General features: G+C 33.9%; 3 protein-coding genes across 8 annotated transcripts; 2 read left to right on the top strand and 1 right to left on the bottom strand.

Annotated features, from left to right (window-relative positions):
* Positions 1–3,336: 3,336 nt before the first annotated feature.
* Positions 3,337–7,255, top strand: LOC140881267 (uncharacterized). Of its 3 annotated transcripts, none has more exons than XM_073286438.1 (7): positions 3,337–3,602; positions 3,689–3,713; positions 4,206–4,540; positions 4,825–4,909; positions 5,827–5,884; positions 6,437–6,575; positions 6,794–7,255. In XM_073286438.1, exons 3-7 carry the CDS (start codon positions 4,361–4,363, stop codon positions 6,914–6,916), a joined length of 585 nt encoding a protein of 194 aa, XP_073142539.1. In that variant the 5' UTR covers positions 3,337–3,602; positions 3,689–3,713; positions 4,206–4,360; the 3' UTR covers positions 6,917–7,255. The 3 variants fall into 3 exon arrangements, with proteins under 3 accessions (XP_073142539.1, XP_073142540.1, XP_073142538.1); XM_073286439.1 differs by having other exon boundaries at positions 4,186–4,540; positions 5,830–5,884; XM_073286437.1 differs by having other exon boundaries at positions 4,186–4,540.
* Positions 7,256–7,310: 55 nt separating this feature from the next.
* On the top strand, positions 7,311–8,673 carry LOC140881266 (ribosomal RNA small subunit methyltransferase, mitochondrial). Its single transcript, XM_073286436.1, has 2 exons — positions 7,311–7,793; positions 7,898–8,673. The coding sequence occupies exons 1-2, from the start codon at positions 7,419–7,421 to the stop codon at positions 8,618–8,620; spliced, it is 1,098 nt and encodes a 365-aa protein (XP_073142537.1). The 5' UTR covers positions 7,311–7,418; the 3' UTR covers positions 8,621–8,673.
* A 224-nt stretch (positions 8,674–8,897) lies between these two features.
* On the bottom strand, positions 8,898–16,217 carry LOC140880735 (folate transporter 1, chloroplastic). 4 transcript variants are annotated; one of them, XM_073285428.1, is made up of 12 exons: positions 16,122–16,217; positions 14,652–14,869; positions 14,501–14,577; positions 13,898–13,974; positions 13,086–13,176; positions 12,345–12,435; positions 11,051–11,124; positions 10,082–10,198; positions 9,833–9,904; positions 9,694–9,714; positions 9,468–9,535; positions 8,898–9,233 (listed from the first exon to the last, which is right to left on the bottom strand). In XM_073285428.1, the coding sequence occupies exons 2-12, from the start codon at positions 14,755–14,757 to the stop codon at positions 9,104–9,106; spliced, it is 924 nt and encodes a 307-aa protein (XP_073141529.1). In that variant the 5' UTR covers positions 14,758–14,869; positions 16,122–16,217; the 3' UTR covers positions 8,898–9,103. The 4 variants fall into 4 exon arrangements, with proteins under 4 accessions (XP_073141529.1, XP_073141531.1, XP_073141530.1 ...); XM_073285430.1 differs by having other exon boundaries at positions 14,652–14,916; positions 16,122–16,206; XM_073285429.1 differs by having other exon boundaries at positions 14,652–14,938; positions 16,122–16,179.
* Between the last annotated feature and the right edge of the window lie 1,532 nt (positions 16,218–17,749).

The raw sequence follows: 17,749 nt of genomic DNA, 5'->3' as shown, positions 1-17,749 counted from the left end.
GATACCCCATCCTTTCACTTGTTGCCAAGGATATTTTTGCAATTTCATGCTCAACCGTTGCTAGTGAGTCCGCTTTTAGCTTGGGCAAAAGAGTCGTGGATCCTTTTAGGAGCAGTTTGAGTCCTAAAATGGTAGAGGCATTGGTGTGCACTAGTGATTAGCTAAGAGCAGAAAAGTTCAGTTTTTGGAAAGATCCGATAGAGGATGACCTTGAATTATATAAAAAAAATTGAAGAAATTGAAAAGAGTGAGCTTTTTATTAAATTAAATTTAAGGTCATGTAATATTTGATATTGTTAATCCAACATGAATTGTAATGCTTGCAGCTGCAAATACCACTCAAGACCGTGCTAACATTTCATCTTCAACCTCTACATTGGTCTAACTTGAAGAGTAAGACTATATTTATGTTTATTTAGTCCAACTCTGATATTTGTAACATAATCTAGTTTTTAACTTTTGAAGGTTTTTGGAAATGTTGGAGTTTCAACAAAAATGTTGTATTGAGACATGAATTTGTATTGTTTTGTAGAAGTTGAACTTTCTGTTTGAAAATGATGGATATATTTGGATTTTGGCTTTAGGTTTAGACTTTAGAGGCAGTGACTTTAGTTGAAAATGATAGGGTGCTGAAAAAAAATTTTGTTTCGAGAATGAGCTGCATGTGAGTCTATGCAAGTGGCCCTGATTTTGTTATGAAAATTTTGTGTAAAAACTTACATTAACTCATATTGAATGTCGATGGTCCCCTTTTAAATTAGTAAATTGGATTGGAATGCTTGTGATATAAATTTACAGGTGGTATTTTTGCACTGGGAATCTGCGATTCTTGAGAATTTAGGTCTACCATTGGCAGAGGTAAATTAGTTTTGAAGTTTCTTATACATGTGAAAGATATGAAATTCTAGAATTGTAACTTCAGGTTCGGCTTTGCTTTCTCAGGTGATATTGTAACCCCTTTTCTAACTTCAGCTAATATTATAACCCCTTTTTTAATTTTTTTTATAACTTTAAGCTTACCATGGAATCGTGGAGCCATGTTCGGCTTTGCTTTCTCAGGTTGGATAATATAATCAACTTCATATTATGATGCCCCACATCAAGATTCCTTTGTGTAAAATATTTGTTTTGTCGTCTGGTTTGTTGTATTGAATATTAATTTTCACAAGGAGGATTAATCCTCTGTTCTATTTTATCTATCTTTGGTAACAACATAAGCTCTTGGATCCAAATTTGATTTTCGGTTGTAATTTTCAGCAAATACAAATTCTTTAGGTTAGTTAAAAATAGAACTATAAAAGGTTTTTTCTAATGATTTCAATATAATCGGTATTTATCAATATCATACCGAATTTTTCGATAATTACGGTATGAAATATACATCATATCGAAATTTCGGTATACCGGAATCTCGGTATGTGTTTTTTCGTACCGAAATTTTTGGTACGGTATACGATTTTGTTCGAAAAAATCGTTATACCGTACCAAACCACCCCTAATGATTGGCGATGAACTCAACGTCGGAAACTTAATATTTCTCAGAAAAACGTTCCATTCTAATAACCTAAATATTAACAAACTTGAAAAATGAAATGTTACGCGATAATGCGATAGAGTTGATCGCGAGCCTCTGCTCTTTGCAATTCCTATGTTATTAGTCGTTATTCTGCTCTTCGCCGCCGTTCTTCTGCTATTCTCCGCTTCGCCTTCGGAGGTCGCATGGCATATCCGGTCTGCCTTAGATTGAATGGACGAGCTCCGTAGTTACGAAAGGAATTTGCCGCCAATTCTAAATAAATTCTTTCAGTCCAGTGATTTAACAAGCTATCGAAAACTTCTAGAACATGTTATCAAATTTCTGATTATATTATATCCGTCTCTTTTTTTATAGCATCGACTCCTTTTAATGTTTGGTTGATTAATAATAATAATAATAATAATAATAATAATAATAATATCAACCATAATTTTATTTTTTTAATGAATAATAAAAATATTGGTTTCCGTTTAGTCGTTGCTTATGATCTTACTTTGGGGAAGAGGTTGTTACCCAAGGGCAGATCAACGGCTGAGATTGATCTGCAGATCAATTGATTTGATTTGCAGATCATCTCATGACCGTTGATTTGGGAAGATGGGTAGTGCCCATATGCTAGTATTATGTTACGACGTATATGTTTAGATTTATTATTATACATATTGTTTTGTGTCATTTCAATCGCAGATGGGCTATCTTTGATCGAAGATGAAACGAATATTTAATTATGACATCAAATATCGATTTCAAAGTATTTGTATATACAAAGATAAATCCAACCCGTGGGGCTTAAAAGAAACACAAAATCTATTTATGTTTATAATTAGTTAAAAAAAATTCTCTAATCTATTTATGTTTATAATTAGTTAAAAAAAAATTCTCTAAATTTTAGTCAACTTTTTTTTGAATAATATGTATGTGTAATATATATTTAAAAGTACTAGGAATAGCACAATTGCAACGCGTGCACTAACAATCAAAACAGTTCTTAAATTAAAAGTAGTTCAATTAAATTATGTGATTCTTTAATCTTATGTATTTAGCGTCAAAGGAAATTGAAAATACATTGTTAAAATTGGACTATTTAGGTTATAAAGATAAAGACTATCACTGTCATTAATTATTTTTTTATATATATAAACATGAATGAAAACATATTTTTTTATTTGTTTTCTCTTGTGTTCCATATTTTAGGAAAAAATTTATTGTATTTCTACCAAGTAAAATTAGATTTTTAAAGAGGAAGAAAATGAATATTATAAACACAAAATATTCATTAATCTTGCAATACCAAAACTTTTTTAATTGATTATACTCATATTGTTCCATAATCATAATCAATCAATAAAAAATCAATGCTTTACACATCAAACAATTATTTTTTTAAAAGGAATTAACATGGTTATAAAAATAAGTCACGAAGGGTACTCAAAAAAAAAAAATTAAGTCACGAAGGGCAATGACCATCTAACCAAACAAAATTTGAAAACAAAAAAAGGGTTGTTTTAGTCAAAAGACGAAATGTTGCGTTAGTCGTGTGACCATATATTTTTATGAAAATTGACATATGTTTTGATGATCCAATAATTGATATTTGACCAATGATTGATAATCCAAGAACGAATGCCCCATGATATGGCTTCCCTTATTCATTCCTCGATCCTGGCCCAACACCAATTTGAAATTTAGTGGAGTTAACCCATATTTCTGGGTATAATCTAATGGAAACGGGCCAGGTTAAATCATAATTTCTTTATTGGGCTTTCATTGTCCCATTTATTTAAAATTTGTTGGATTCCCAAGCCCTGTTCGGGATTGAAATTTGTTCGCGATTCTCCGGTGATCTTACGGCCATCATTGCAGCTGGAAATAGTGAGTTCAAGTTGTGGGTGACTATTTTAAGCGGAGACAGAAATGCGTCAATCCCAGTTTCCGTTTGTGACTTCTCTGGTTGAGTTCAGTCGCAGTGCCGCCGGGAACCACCTAGCTCGACCTTGCTTCGAGTTTTGAGAGTAAAAATTCGTTTATCTTCAGCCTTAAAAGTCTGTATAGTAGCCTGTCTCGGGTAAAGAATTTACCTACTTCGAATGAACTGAGTTTTGGATTGATAATTAGCTTGTTATTGATTATTTATCTGGTTAATGTTTGTAGGATCTGAAAATTCGGCTACTTGGAGGTACAATTCTCGAAAATTTCAGTTTGTTAAAAACATTAGATATTGTGAATTTTAGAGTTGTATATTCAATAATTGAGCATTGCCGTGAATTAGTGATGCAATATATGATTGTAGAAGCTTTAGTCAAATATTTAAAACTAATGTCGATGAATTGAGAAATTTAGAAGTGTATTGAAATTAGAAGTGTATTGAAAGGCAAATCTCTTAAATATTCGTTCAGCGTCGTTTAAAGCTAAAAAAATATTGTTGCGATGAATTAAATTAGAAATTATTTGAGTTTAGGTATTTTAATCAAATATCGAGATTTAGGAAGTTAAAATGCCTAAACAGTTCTAAAATGCCTAGAAATCGAGAGTTTAGGTATTTTAATAAAATATTGAGATTTAGGAAGTTAAAATGCCTAAATGAATATTTAAAAGATTTTTCCCTTCAATACAGTTCTAAAATTCTAAATTCAATTCTCGATTTCTAGGTAAAATTTGTTTTTTTCAGCTGCTCCGCGTTATTTGGACTTGGATGATTTTAAAGGACACGGGGAATTTGAGCGCTCAAGTTTCACATGCACAAAGCAGCTGGTGTTCATATTACAGTTAGAATTCTCCCCATTTTTGTTACCTCATCAGTTCAGACAGTATAGTGGAAGTGAGATGGGGCAATCTACTATTAGAGGAGGAAGATTCACATATGTAAATGATGTGAACGGAGGCCCACCTGAAGCCATCGATTTTCACAATATTTTTGTTCCCAATAGGTGCAGGATGTCTCATTTCTGCACGTATGCTGTGGTTCTTGCAATTTCAGGCTTTCTTTCTCTCCATAATCCGCAGGTATCCTTTGCTTTTAATGTGTGTGTCTGGTTTTAAATGGTAGTGTCGGTTCCTTTTGGTTGGATGGAACTTTCATTAACATTCCTTTAGCTTGGAAAAATGTGTGCTTTAACTAGGAATCCCGAGCATTTGGAATGGTATTAAGATGGCTAGCTGTTTATTATCTGATGAGTTTAAATTAGATTGGATCTTCGAAATTTGATTTTTGATTCAAACACAATTTTACATCTTTCCAATGACTTTCCATCCTGGCTATTTAAGTGTCTTTCAACTATTTTACACAGGGCACATTAGTTGCTGTTACATTTTGGAGTTTCATCATTGCTGGTTTTCTCTTATGGGTGTCATTAAGGAGACAAATCAAGAAAGGTGGTGAACTGTGTTGTGACATTCATATTTGATGAGTAACAGATTGTTCTTCTGCTTTTTTATTTTTTTAGCAAAGCCAGTTATGAATGCTGGATGTTCTAGTGGTCCTTGTCGGTTCTCAATAGTCATACTCATAATTCTATCTTGCCAGATGACTGTCACTGGTTATATTTTTTCCCTTCAACTTTATAACACTTTTTCATTAGTTTTGCTTTAGTTTCATCTGCGATTTTATTTTTTGTTGTCAGGATAATCATTGTTAAATCTGTTTCCTCGATAATATTGTTAACTCTGTCGTCTCACCTGCTGTGAGTTCAAGTATTCGACTGATTTTACTTGCTCCTATATCTGTCGTCATATCCAGAGTTTGCGGAGCATAATTATGTGATTGTTTTAAAATGAATATGCTTCAAGAAAAAAGAACGAATATGCTTCATATTCAGGACAAACTGGGTTCTAGAATAGCACAAAAATACGAACGTATGGATTGAGAATCTTAAAGGAATCAGTTAGGTTGTAGCAACTAAAATTTTTCAGTGTTTATTAAAAGTGATTCTGTTAATCTGTTTACAGAAAACAACATGACATGGACGATCTCTCGTTGAGAAATCGTAGTGTTTTTGAGTGTTCTGGAAAATGTTTCAAAAGCTGTATTTTGGTGGATTGTATTGGAGAATGTAAGAGATAAAGTTTAATACAAAGTAATGATTATACTGAGAGATTTAAAATTGAAAGACTATATAGTTTGGGAGATTGTGGTGGAGATTATGATGTAAGCTTGGCTTTACTTTGGGAAGTTCTTTTCTTCGAAATGCTTCCAAATTTATTGGCTTAACATCCTTCTCTTCTGTTTTTCTTGTCTTATCATCGGGACTAGTTTCATCTTTTTTGAACTCTGGTTTAAAATTTCCATGCAGCAGAGTCTGTTATAATCTTGGCAGCTTTCGGAGTTCAGCTTGAGACTATGTTTAGAAGGTATTCCTTTTTTATTCTAAAAGTGTAACTCTGCATCTTTTGCTATAAGCATGGCCATTCATTAATAACTTCAAGTTTATCTTTTTCTTTTTTTTTTTTTTGGGGTGGGGGTGGGGGTGTGGGGTGGGGTGGGGGAGATGAGGAAATCCTCAGTGTACTAGGTTTCCACTTTCCCGAATAGATGGATTTGTGTTGATTATTGCCGTCGCCTTCTTTTCAAAGGCATTTTGAAAGAGTGATTCTTTATCTGAAACTATCTACCCTCAAAAAATGTGGTAGCTAGTATTTGTGTCACTTCTATCTGTTGAGACATCTGAAGTTAATGGATTGTCTAGTATATTATAATCTGGCCTCGGGTTTTTTTTTTCCTTTTTCTGAAGGATCAGGTAGCTTTTCCAAGTTTTTCTCACGTTTCTATAAATTACTATAGATTAAATTTACGACAAAGCCGTGGCGTGGTTTTTTTTAACACCTGTAAGGATAGTAAGGAATCGGGATGTTTCTATATACTTTCTGTCCTAAACCCGTCCGTTTTTATTTTGTTCAAATCAGCGGGAGAACAGTTCGCCGCTTTGTTCCAATCAGCAAGATTTTGAAACCTGTACTAGTTGAATGTGTCACACCGTTCTCTTGTTACTGGAGTTTATCTCTGATTGTACGTGGAGAGGAAGAACTTTTACCGGTGTTCAAGGTAAGTTGATGTTTTAGGTAAGGCTTTTTTGTTCGAGAAATAACATGAAGCGCTGATGACCCATGTGTTTATGCGATCGTCATTCCTTTAAGTGATCCTACGTTTTTCCCATTTAAATTTTGTTATATAATGAATGAATTCTACCGTTCTTTCGTTTGGTTCAAAGTTAACAGAATAGTTTCGAATAAAGTTTATGACTCCTTGATCTTGGATTCTAGGGATTATATCCTCCCGTCAAAATGTTAGTTCCCATTTGGAAGGCTCTGTGTGTTGCCATTGCTAATGGAGAATGCAACCCGACACTAGATGATACACTGCCGAGTGGAGAAATTGGTAGTTGAAGGTGGTTAAACTCACAGCTTACGTAGTGTGGCCTTTCAGCTCTCTCTCATGTAAAAGGTTACTTTGAGTGCATGATTATGTTCGCGAACTGGAGTGAAGAGTGGACGTCGAGTTGATGGGAAGAAATTTATGCTCAATACATGTTACTTTCCATTGACTGGGCAGTGCAATATTCATATCCCGTGAGATTATCGGGCGACGATTCATATTGTATCACATGACTGCTCGAATTTGATTCCAAATCTAAATAATTTTAAAGAAATTTGTTGTAATCATAATGAGTATTTCCTTCGCAATCAAGAAGGAGAAGAGAAGCATCTCAAATTCAATATTTATGCATACCTCAGATGTTTATACCCCACGAACAAGAATGTCATATTTAATAAAACTTTCATTAAACATCAGCTCATTCTTATTCCAAATATCACTCAATACAATACCATACGATACACATTCTTCCGTCTTAAATTGACTCGTTAGTTTTGATTGAACAAATATCGAATGTTGTTGATCTCCAAAATCTTTATCAGCAACTCAAGATTTCATTTATTCCGGCGATGGCTTAGGGCCAAACCCAGTTATCCAAAGATCAAACTCAAGAAAGATGGAGGAGAAAGGGATAATGGGCATGTAGTGCAATTGCTCAAGAGCAGGGGCCAGCATCTTCTCACCAACTCCCGAGTTCTTGATGCCATTGTAGCGACATCCAACATAAACCCCGAAGATACTGTTTTGGAAATCGGTCCCGGTACTGGAAATCTCACCCTCAAGCTCCTTCAGGTGGCCAAAAAAGTTGTCGCCATCGAAATCGACAAGCGTATGGTCGACATTCTTGGCCAACGCGCCGCTCAGTCTGGGCTCCATGATCGCCTGAATGTGAGTTGAGGGAGTTTGCTTATGTTCTCAATATGCGCATCAAGTGTTTGACTGGTTGTCTTATGGTATATCATTTGTCAATTAATCGTTGTTTGCTGGCACAGTTGATCTGTGGTGATGCTTTGAAGACTGAGTTTCCAGAATTCAATCTCGTCGTGGCTAATATTCCATACGGCATATCTTCGCCTCTGTTGGCTAAATTAGTGTTCAGGTCAAACACAAATCCGTTTAGAAGTGCTACGCTGCTACTTCAGAAAGAGTTTGCCAGGAGACTGCTAGCAAATCATGGCGACTCGGAGTTCAACAGATTAGCTGTGAACATGAAGTTACTGGCTGATGTAGAATTTGTAATGGATGTGAGCAAAAGGGACTTTGTTCCATGCCCAAAAGTTGATTCTTCTGTGGTTAAAATCTATCCAAAGACTGATATCCCAAATGTGGACCTCAACGAATGGTGGGCATTTACAAGAACTTGTTTTGGCAAGAAAAACAAAACTTTAGGTGCCATTTTTAAGCAAAAGAAGAAGTTGATTGAGCTGATGAACTTGTCGAGGGCTGTTGGGCTGAAACGAGAGAATAACCGGATGCACACCGAAGGAGACTCGAATTTGAGTTCGAGCACTAGCGCGAGCTTGTTTAAAGAGAAAATCATCAGTATTTTAGAATCAGGCGGGTTTTTGGACAAGAGGCCTTCAAAACTATGTAATGATGAATTTCTGAGGTTGCTGCGTCTTTTGAATGGAGCTGGGATATATTTTCACGATCAAGGGAAGCAAAATGGTTCGTGTGATTCGGCCTTTCTTGCTTCTGATGATGATCTGCTGTAACTCCAGGTTTTAAGATTGAATATTGATAATTTGGTAACTATGTTGAAAATGACTTTTATTCTGCCCATCAATTTTAAAATAATGATAAGAATTGTTTTTTTTTCTTCGGTTTTAGCATATTATTTGCTACAAAAATATTTAAAAATTAAAACCTTTGAATTAAAACATAACAGTGTTTTTATAATCAAATAATATTTTGAACTTAATAAAACTTTAATTGCTGGATATAAATGCAACATATAAAATAATTCGGCGGTAGTAATACAAATTTACGAACACAAACCAAGTTTGTAACTCATTAGTAAAGAATTTAACTCGTCTACCATAACATCGAGTCTGTCATGTCTAGAGCTGGAAAAAAAAAAGTCTATTTTAATCATATATATAGACTCCAATATATCCACTAACACAACAAAGATCAAAATGAGCTCGATATTTTACAGAAAGAATTGAACGAATGGGAAAAGAGTCAAAACAAAAAAATCATGATTCCTTCCTCAGTTTGAGCATATTTAGCACATTCTCATACACGATAAAAGTTATCGAAGCAGCAGGAGCATTCTTCAGCACGTTTGCAGTGATACCTTTGTAAAAACCTCGTAGACCCTCGAATCTGTGGTTGAGCCAAAGAGGAAAATGAATGAACATCGAAATATCGTGGACTCCTTGTCATTAAAGACTTCTTTCACAAATTGTATCAAACATTGAGTAGATATATATACATTAACCATTATACTTAAAGTCCTTCACAGGTAACTTCGTTTCGAATTATTGAAACAAAGTATACAGAAAACATGGACAAAGATTCCGATTATACACGGAGACATAGGATGATGTTAAGTCTCACCGTGCAGTTTCCTTCACTACGTGCCAGCTATCCATATATCTTGGAATCCCTTCAATGCTTGGGCGTTGCTACAGTTCAGAAAAAAATGATTGGCCAATGCAAAGAAAATAAGATCCAAAAAAGTTAGTTAGCATATCGAGTTTGTTTGCTTTATTTAAACCAATTTTTTTCACTAAGACAAGAAACACTTCCATAGAAAAAAAAATGAGAAGGGAAAGCTTGTCACCTGCAATCTAGAGCGGATAACCTGTAAGATGTCATTCAACCACATCCAACAAAGAAGACAGGCAAATGTATCACTTATGTATCATGAAAAGGTATAATTTACTACAAGTACAAAGAGCGTTTTCACATTTCAGCCTTACCTGAAATGGATATGTCAAAAGAATGGCACTCAATTTTGATGATGCCCCTAATACTGCATAGTCGAATGAATCCTGTACACCAAAATGCAAGAAAAATCCCTAGCTTAGAAATCAATTTCACGCCAAAAATTTCTCATTTTCCTTTTGATCTTTGTTCAGAAAATATGAATAATAAAATGCAGAGACATGACTTCTATGGATGTAACTTATTTTGAGAGAGAAGGAAAAAACACTGGTTCAGAGACTAACCAATAGATGATCATCAGCAGCATTAAAATTATCTCCACCTTCTTCAGTCCTAATATTGATAACAACTTTGCGAAGTTCCTCATATGCAGTAAATTGAATAGCACCATGTGTAACCTGCTGAAACGGCAAAAAACCACCAAGTTACTTGAATCTCCAGAACATTTATAAATAAGTTGTGTAAAAAATGAAGGTGCTTCCCTCCTTGATTTTAGTTTAATGATGATTAATTAATGGGGGTTCGGCCAAATGTGGCTGATTTTTCTTTTTTCTCTTTTTTCCAAAATCCTTAACAGGAGTGTTAAAATCTTCCACCCAATTTATTTAGGTCTATTCAGGATATAGAAACAATATATAACTGTGAAAAAAAATACGTTGTCGCCCCTACAGGTTTTGTTTTTATCATGTAGCGGTCAGAAGAAACCACAGAAACAAAATAGGATGGATGAGAAGATCAAACCAGAAAAAGACCAGGCAAATGATTAATTAATGGGGGTTCGGCCAAATGTGGCTGATTTTTCTTTTTTCTCTTTTTTCCAAAATCCTAAACAGGAGTGTTAAAATCTTCCACCCAATTTATTTAGGTCTATTCAGGATATAGAAACAATATATAACTGTGAAAAAAAATACGTTGTCGCCCCTACAGGTTTTGTTCTTATCATGTAGCGGTCAGAAGAAACCACAGAAACAAAATAGGATGGATGAGAAGATCAAACCAGAAAAAGACCAGGCAAATGATTAATTAATGGGGATTCGGCCAAATGTGGCTGATTTTTCTTTTTTCTCTTTTTTCCAAAATCCTAAACAGGAGTGTTAAAATCTTCCACCCAATTTATTTAGGTCTATTCAGGATATAGAAACAATATATAACTGTGAAAAAAAATACGTTGTCGCCCCTACAGGTTTTGTTTTTATCATGTAGCGGTCAGAAGAAACCACAGAAACAAAATAGGATGGATGAGAAGATCAAACCAGAAAAAGACCAGGCATGAGTCCTCTGTACAGAGCCCTCCACCCCTCTTCTTTTAGTATGGTTCTTAAAGCATCTAAAATCCAAAAGACGTAGGAAATTTTGAAATATATTTGTAAATTATAATCATAGATAAAAGAATCAAAGAAATCCTAAAATTGTATTATATTTACAAATATATTTCAAATTTCCATAGATAAAAGAATCAAAAGAAATCCCAAAATTGCATTATATTTACAAATATATTTCAAAATTTCACAGATACAAGAATCAAAAGAAATCCCAAAATTGCATTATATTTACAAATATATTTCAAAATTTCATAGATAAAAGAATCAAAAGAAATCCCAAAATTGCATTGAGTAAATAAAAATATAAGAGAATAATCATGCGAACCAGGAATAACATACATCATAAGAAAAATAATATGCCACACTTTCTTAATCTAGTTGGCATAGCATTGGCACATTGATGATTAAATGAGCATAAACATCATCTTCAAACCCTTCAACTTGACTTTCGATCGAAATTATTCCAGAAACTTGTATGCCGGAACCGCAGGCCAGAGAGAGGCAGCTAACTGAACCCTATGCGGCTATGCACATTGATGATTCCTATCATAAATGTATATTTGCACAGCTTGAATAAATTTAAATCTAAACACACCAACATGTGTCGATATTAACCTTTCTTTACAAACTACACACAGTTCATTTTGACAACCTATGTTGTCGAGCATTAAAAAGAACCGCACACAGCTCATTAGAATGGAAATCAATTCCCCATAAATAATCCATGAGTCTTTTCTTCACCGGTTTACCTGGTTTAACTTATAGCTTTTCGCTGTTGGACCAACCAAATTCAACTGGGTAAAGTCACGTAAGATCATTTGTTACAGCAAAACTAAAACTCCACTAGAATCTAGTATCATAAAAACAAAAAAAATAGAAGTTACGCAAACTTTAAGTAAAAAATTAAACCATTAGTACCGGTTGATCTTGCCCATATTCCCAGGCAACCATTAGTACCGGTTGATCTTGCCCATATTCACAGGCAGGTGTTTTTATAAAATCACGAACTTTCAGTATAAGCAAAATTCAAATATAATTCACAAAGAAGTTAATTTTTATGATGGTTCAGGAAAAGAAAAGCATAACCATCAATTTCCTGAAAATAGAAAATAATAGCCTTACCTTAAAATCACAAATCACAACTATATAGAACCGAGTAAGTAATGTATATCATTGGCATAAAATAAATCAAATTAACAGAATGCCAATAAGAAATTAAACGGACCATGAAAACCAGAATATGGACGAGCTTGCAGAGGAGTCTGAAGCTGCAACCTTGTTTTCACCAGCCAAATTGGATTGGTGCAGAAACAGACCTAAACAAGCCACAAATGTGTTTTATAAGCAAGATAGTACTGAAATGACTTTAGATGTCCAAACTAAAATTCCTTCGAAGAATGTAGATGAAACTAACAGAAACCAAAGAGCAAGGACACCTGCAATGAATCACTTGCAAACCAATTCTTCTCCACAAGCCCATATAAATATTTATCCTCAGAAGTTTTCAATCAACAAAGGACTGAGATTTTTTTTTATGTTTGATGGTTGCCAAACTAAAATTTTCAAACAAAGGATGGAGACCTAAACGCATCACTCTATAGAGAAAGATACACTTTAAAAATAATTATGGCTTATTGACCTACATTAGCCAACTGTTCAGTAGAGTTGATATGCTACAACCTTTTCATTTAAAATACATAAGAATAATAACTTTAACTTTATAAGATTATGTTTGTGAAGAATAGAACACTGGCAGTACATCTGATTCTCTTTCAAAACAAAACTTTGTGGACTCTGGTCCTTGAAAATTTCCCTTTCCATGTGACAATAAGCAAATTGAAGTAATCTAATTTTTTTTACATGTCCTTGCAGTTGCGATGCAAACCCTGCAGTTATGGAACATGGCAAGCTGACTACATAAATATTAGCATACACATCCTATTTCACACATTGGAAGCTTACTGACCAAACCTCCTGCTTCAGCAGCTGATGCAAGATGAAAACCTGGGCTGAGCACATCCCGGCTTCTCAAATATCGTTGCTTGGCCTTGCTGTAGCTGAAAATAATATAAGGCCATCAACTTATGTTCCAAACATATGGATATAAAGGCATCCTACATGTTTAGTAAATCAGTCTAGAGGCAAAGCTGATGAGCCATATGGATATAAATACATCCTACATGTCTAGTAATCAATTTAGAGGCAAAGCTGATAGCACAAGCAAAACAATAAGTGATACAACTCCAACAATCAAAACAATCTGTTCTGCATGGTTAGTACGCTAACATTGCCAGAAATCAAAGGATTCAAATACAAAAAATATATTTTATGCATTTGAGAATCAAAAGACTCAAATACACAAAATATATTTTCATCAAATCCGTCACTGGCGTGAATATATTTTATGATGGACTACACGATAAAGTTCAAAGGAAGAAGGAAGTAATGAGCCGAAATGTGGTTAAAACAATTAGCCCAGTGGTAAGGAAACAGTTTCCCGTGATTGATGTGCTGGATTCTAGTCACCGTTGATACATGGGTAAATTTTCATTTAAGACTAACAAATAAAATAAGTAAAATTTTGAGCAGTTGCTGCTGAGCAGTGAACTCATTCGATGATGACCACTCCAACAAAAAAAAATAAATATGTGCATACAAGGCAGTCCATATTTACTTCTGGCACTCCAAGTACAAAGGAAAAGATGTTTTTAAACCAGAAGTTTTGAATGCGTGGTTAAGCAATATTCAGTAGGATACAACTCTGATATCGATGCTTACAAGTAGAAATATAAAGCCCAAGAAACAGTAGATCCAAGAACAGCAGGGTAGAAACCAGCATATAGTCCTCTAAAACCCTGAAGCAAAAATGATAATTCGAATCTAGGATGTTATAACTGAGTACACACTAAACAGAAACAGCAAGTTCTTTTCTAACAATGCATCAACAAAATCATGGTAATAAGCATCCTAGATTCGAGAGATTTGATTATTTAGCATTTGGAATGTACCTAAAACAAGTACCTGGCCACCTTCAGACCAAGTAACTTTTCGATTATGAATTCAATGAGCATATCAGAAACAAATTCTACTACTGATTAAAAAAATCATTCCACTTTAAAAGATCAACCTCAGGCAACTCAGATGCGATTTATTTTAACCGGGACAATTTCGGTGGTGGGTGCGATGCAATTTTTTGAGTCAACACTGATCGATCATCTGTTCAATGAACTTCATTCCACTTCAAGATATGTATAACAATATCCTTTCAGCAGACAGGGTTAAATAAAAAAGACTCGCAAATGATAAATGTGGGAAAAGAATCTAGACAAAAATGATTAATTGAAGTGTTGGCAAGGCTCGAGTTCATCAAGCAGAACAAACCTCGGTACGAGCAATAGTGAAGAGTGCATGAGGAGTGTTTTTGTAGGTAGGGAGGTTCAATGATCGCCCGTCGTTCACTGCCTCAACATCAAACCAATAATTAACGATTATCACGAACAAAATGTATATTAATATGGATGACAACAAACACCTTGAAAGCGGGTGCGTATAACGTCGAGTGGGTGAGAGAAGGAAACAGTGGCAAGGCCTGCAGCAGCGCCAGCGGCGGCATTCTCCCACTGCCAGTCTGCAGCCATCAATCACCGGCAACTAGTCGTTAAAGCTTCGTCCTCGTCATTCGAGAAATCCGAACATGGTTGACGACCAAAATGGCGAAGCTTTTCCCCTCGAACCAAACTAACCAGCCAGCTACCAAGAAAAGATTTTTTCAAATTTTGACAGGAGAGAAATGAATCCTGATTTTGGAAACTCAAATCTCTGAGATGGGCCGGATATGTGAATATTAGTTGAATTTGGATGAATTATTAAATTGGTGTTTGTTGTACAAACTACATGAGGATCAAAATTATATTTATCATAAAATGAAAATTATCAACAATTAATATAAATAACATCACTTTCGCGTAAATATATATATCTTCGCAAGTATGCAAAATACATCAACATGTTTGCAGCATTCACAATTAAGGGGTAATTCATGTTACCAACACATGTTGAGAAGGTGTGAAACTGTTCTCGGATCATTACCACGATGTGTAATGGCTTTGAGTTGGATTTATTCGCGGGGGAATGGTTTGATCGATACGTATGTTAGATGTGGCTGGTTCGTTATGGGAGGAAGATATTCGATGAAATGCCTGAGAATGGCGGCGGAGTCAGGATTCCAAATCTACCCGGATTAGAATTTTTTATGGAGAAACAAAATCATACATAACTCTAAAAGATGCATGTTCATTGTAGTCTCAAAAAATTTATCTTTAGCAAGATTGTCAATAATTTTTCTATGAAACTCAAGAAACTCGAAAACTCTTTTGGCAATGTAATATTTTGTATCTTCATCGTAATGCAAGAAACTATGAAGTTTAAATAAAATGAATATCTATGAAACGACGAGAGGAGCTCAAAATAAATAAAAGAGGCATCTTCATAGTTCATAGCAAATCAATTTCACTATCTGATTTTATTATATTTCAGTTTTATTTAAAAATTCTACAGATTTCACATGTTGATTCAACCTTCTGCGGGATCAAATTCAGTTAACCTGAGTTGAAAAAGAAGAAAGAAGAGTAAAAACCAAAATGAGGACCCCAAACTCCGATCAAAAACTACAAAGATTATAAAAGCCGATGACTTTGGCTCCCAAAAAATTATGTATAGCATAACCACTCTCATCTTCCCCAACCCACTCCATCAAATTAAAATCAACAACTCCTTTGAGATTCACACATATCACGAGAAACGGCCATAAAAAAATTCAAGCAAACTCTCACAAAAAGCAATGATCAAACACATTATGATCAAAATATCTAACCAAGAACAAATCCAAATGCAAATCTGAATTCATTTACTCTTATAACAAATTAACTGCTATGCGAAACATACCAAGTATTACGAAAATATAATAGAAAAAAAAAACTGAAAAAGAGAAATAAACTCATACGATTGAATAAGGAGTTTGAATCAGAGTAATAGAAACGAGTCTGAGAATGGCCTCTTTCCGCGTTCATCACCAGAGGCCGCAACTAGACGAAGGAAGAATAAGACCAGCTCACTCTTCGACACAAAACATGGGCTTTTTAATTTTTTTATTTTTTATTGAAATCAAATTAGCCCAATTTTAATACATAAAATTTTTTAAAATATATTGGGCCACCCGGGCTACAGCCCAGGTGGCCCAAAACGTAGCTCCGCCCTGCAAGAGATTTGAGCTCTTCTTGAATTCCACGCTTCTATCATCGTGCTGTTGAAGCTTCTTCAGAACATTTCTTCAAACACCGTGAAAATTTATAATTTTATTCGTATATACTTGTCATATGATTTTGATCATCTTAAATTTTGAAACCCATTATTTTTGTTTTTATGTAATTTTATCATTTTTTTCTAGGGTGCATTTGGTGTCAAGATTAAGTTCACGTGACAATAATGAAATATGGATGACTTAATATCAAATTATATAATACGTCGTAAAGAGTCCTATAAAAATAATAGTAACTGTGCGAAAATAGATGATAATTGTTAAAGTTTTTATTCCACATTTAAATTGGGTTTAGTCCCTACAAAGTCATTGTATTCAATAATAGATTTTAATATAAAAACTTATATCGCACTGAAAATATTTCTTTTTAAATAGGTAAAAAAAAAACTCTAAAGAACTAAAGAAGGGTAGAAATTGTTGAAAATATATATAAATATATATTATTATTTATTGTTGAATGTTGAAGGTTGAAAGTTGAAAATTGAGTTGTAAAATATTGAAAATTAGTGTGTGATGATGTAATTAATGATGTATTAATTTTTGACTAATCTCCAATTGAGATCTATAAATAGGTCTCTCCATTTGTGTAGAAAAACACAATTGTGAAGAGAGAAAAATTTTATAAAGTGTAGAATTTGATAAATTTTGAGTTTTTGAGTTTTTACTTTTTACCGTAAATTTTTACTTTTTCACAACACGTTATCAGCACGATCGCTCGAAGGTTCTCTATATTTTCCGACGCTCCAAAATACAAGAAGAAGTCAAAAATATTCAACAAGTAAGAATTTTTATTTTACTGTTTATATATTTTTATTGTGTATATATTAATATATAATATCATGTTATGAAAAAATAAGTTTTTTTCAAAACTTGTTATAAATCCTGGGAGGATGTTAAGACGACATCCCACACTCCCGGTAAGGGATACGACAAGTATAAAAGCCTCTAAGGTTTTTAAACAATAACGTGATATATATTTATTATGTATATATATTAACTATATTAATATATAATTTCATGTTATTATATAAAAGGTTGTCTATGACACTGACCTTATAATAACGTGATATGATATATATTATTGTGTATTTATATACTAACCATATTTGTATAATCTCATGTTATTATATAAAAGGTTGTCTACGACACCGATCTTATAATAATGTGATATGATATACTATACCTGACTTTATACTAACTATATTGGTATGATTTCACAACATTATATAAAAGGCTGTCTACGACACTGACCTTATAATAATGTGATATGATATACATAATTATTTAATTATGATTATCATTATATGCATTAC

The sequence above is a fragment of the Henckelia pumila genome, chromosome 2 (genome assembly GCF_033568475.1).
Source record: "Henckelia pumila isolate YLH828 chromosome 2, ASM3356847v2, whole genome shotgun sequence".
Lineage (NCBI taxonomy): Eukaryota > Viridiplantae > Streptophyta > Magnoliopsida > Lamiales > Gesneriaceae > Henckelia > Henckelia pumila.
The sequence above is the reverse complement of the archived record's forward strand: the minus strand, read 5'-3'. Positions and strand labels throughout refer to the sequence as shown.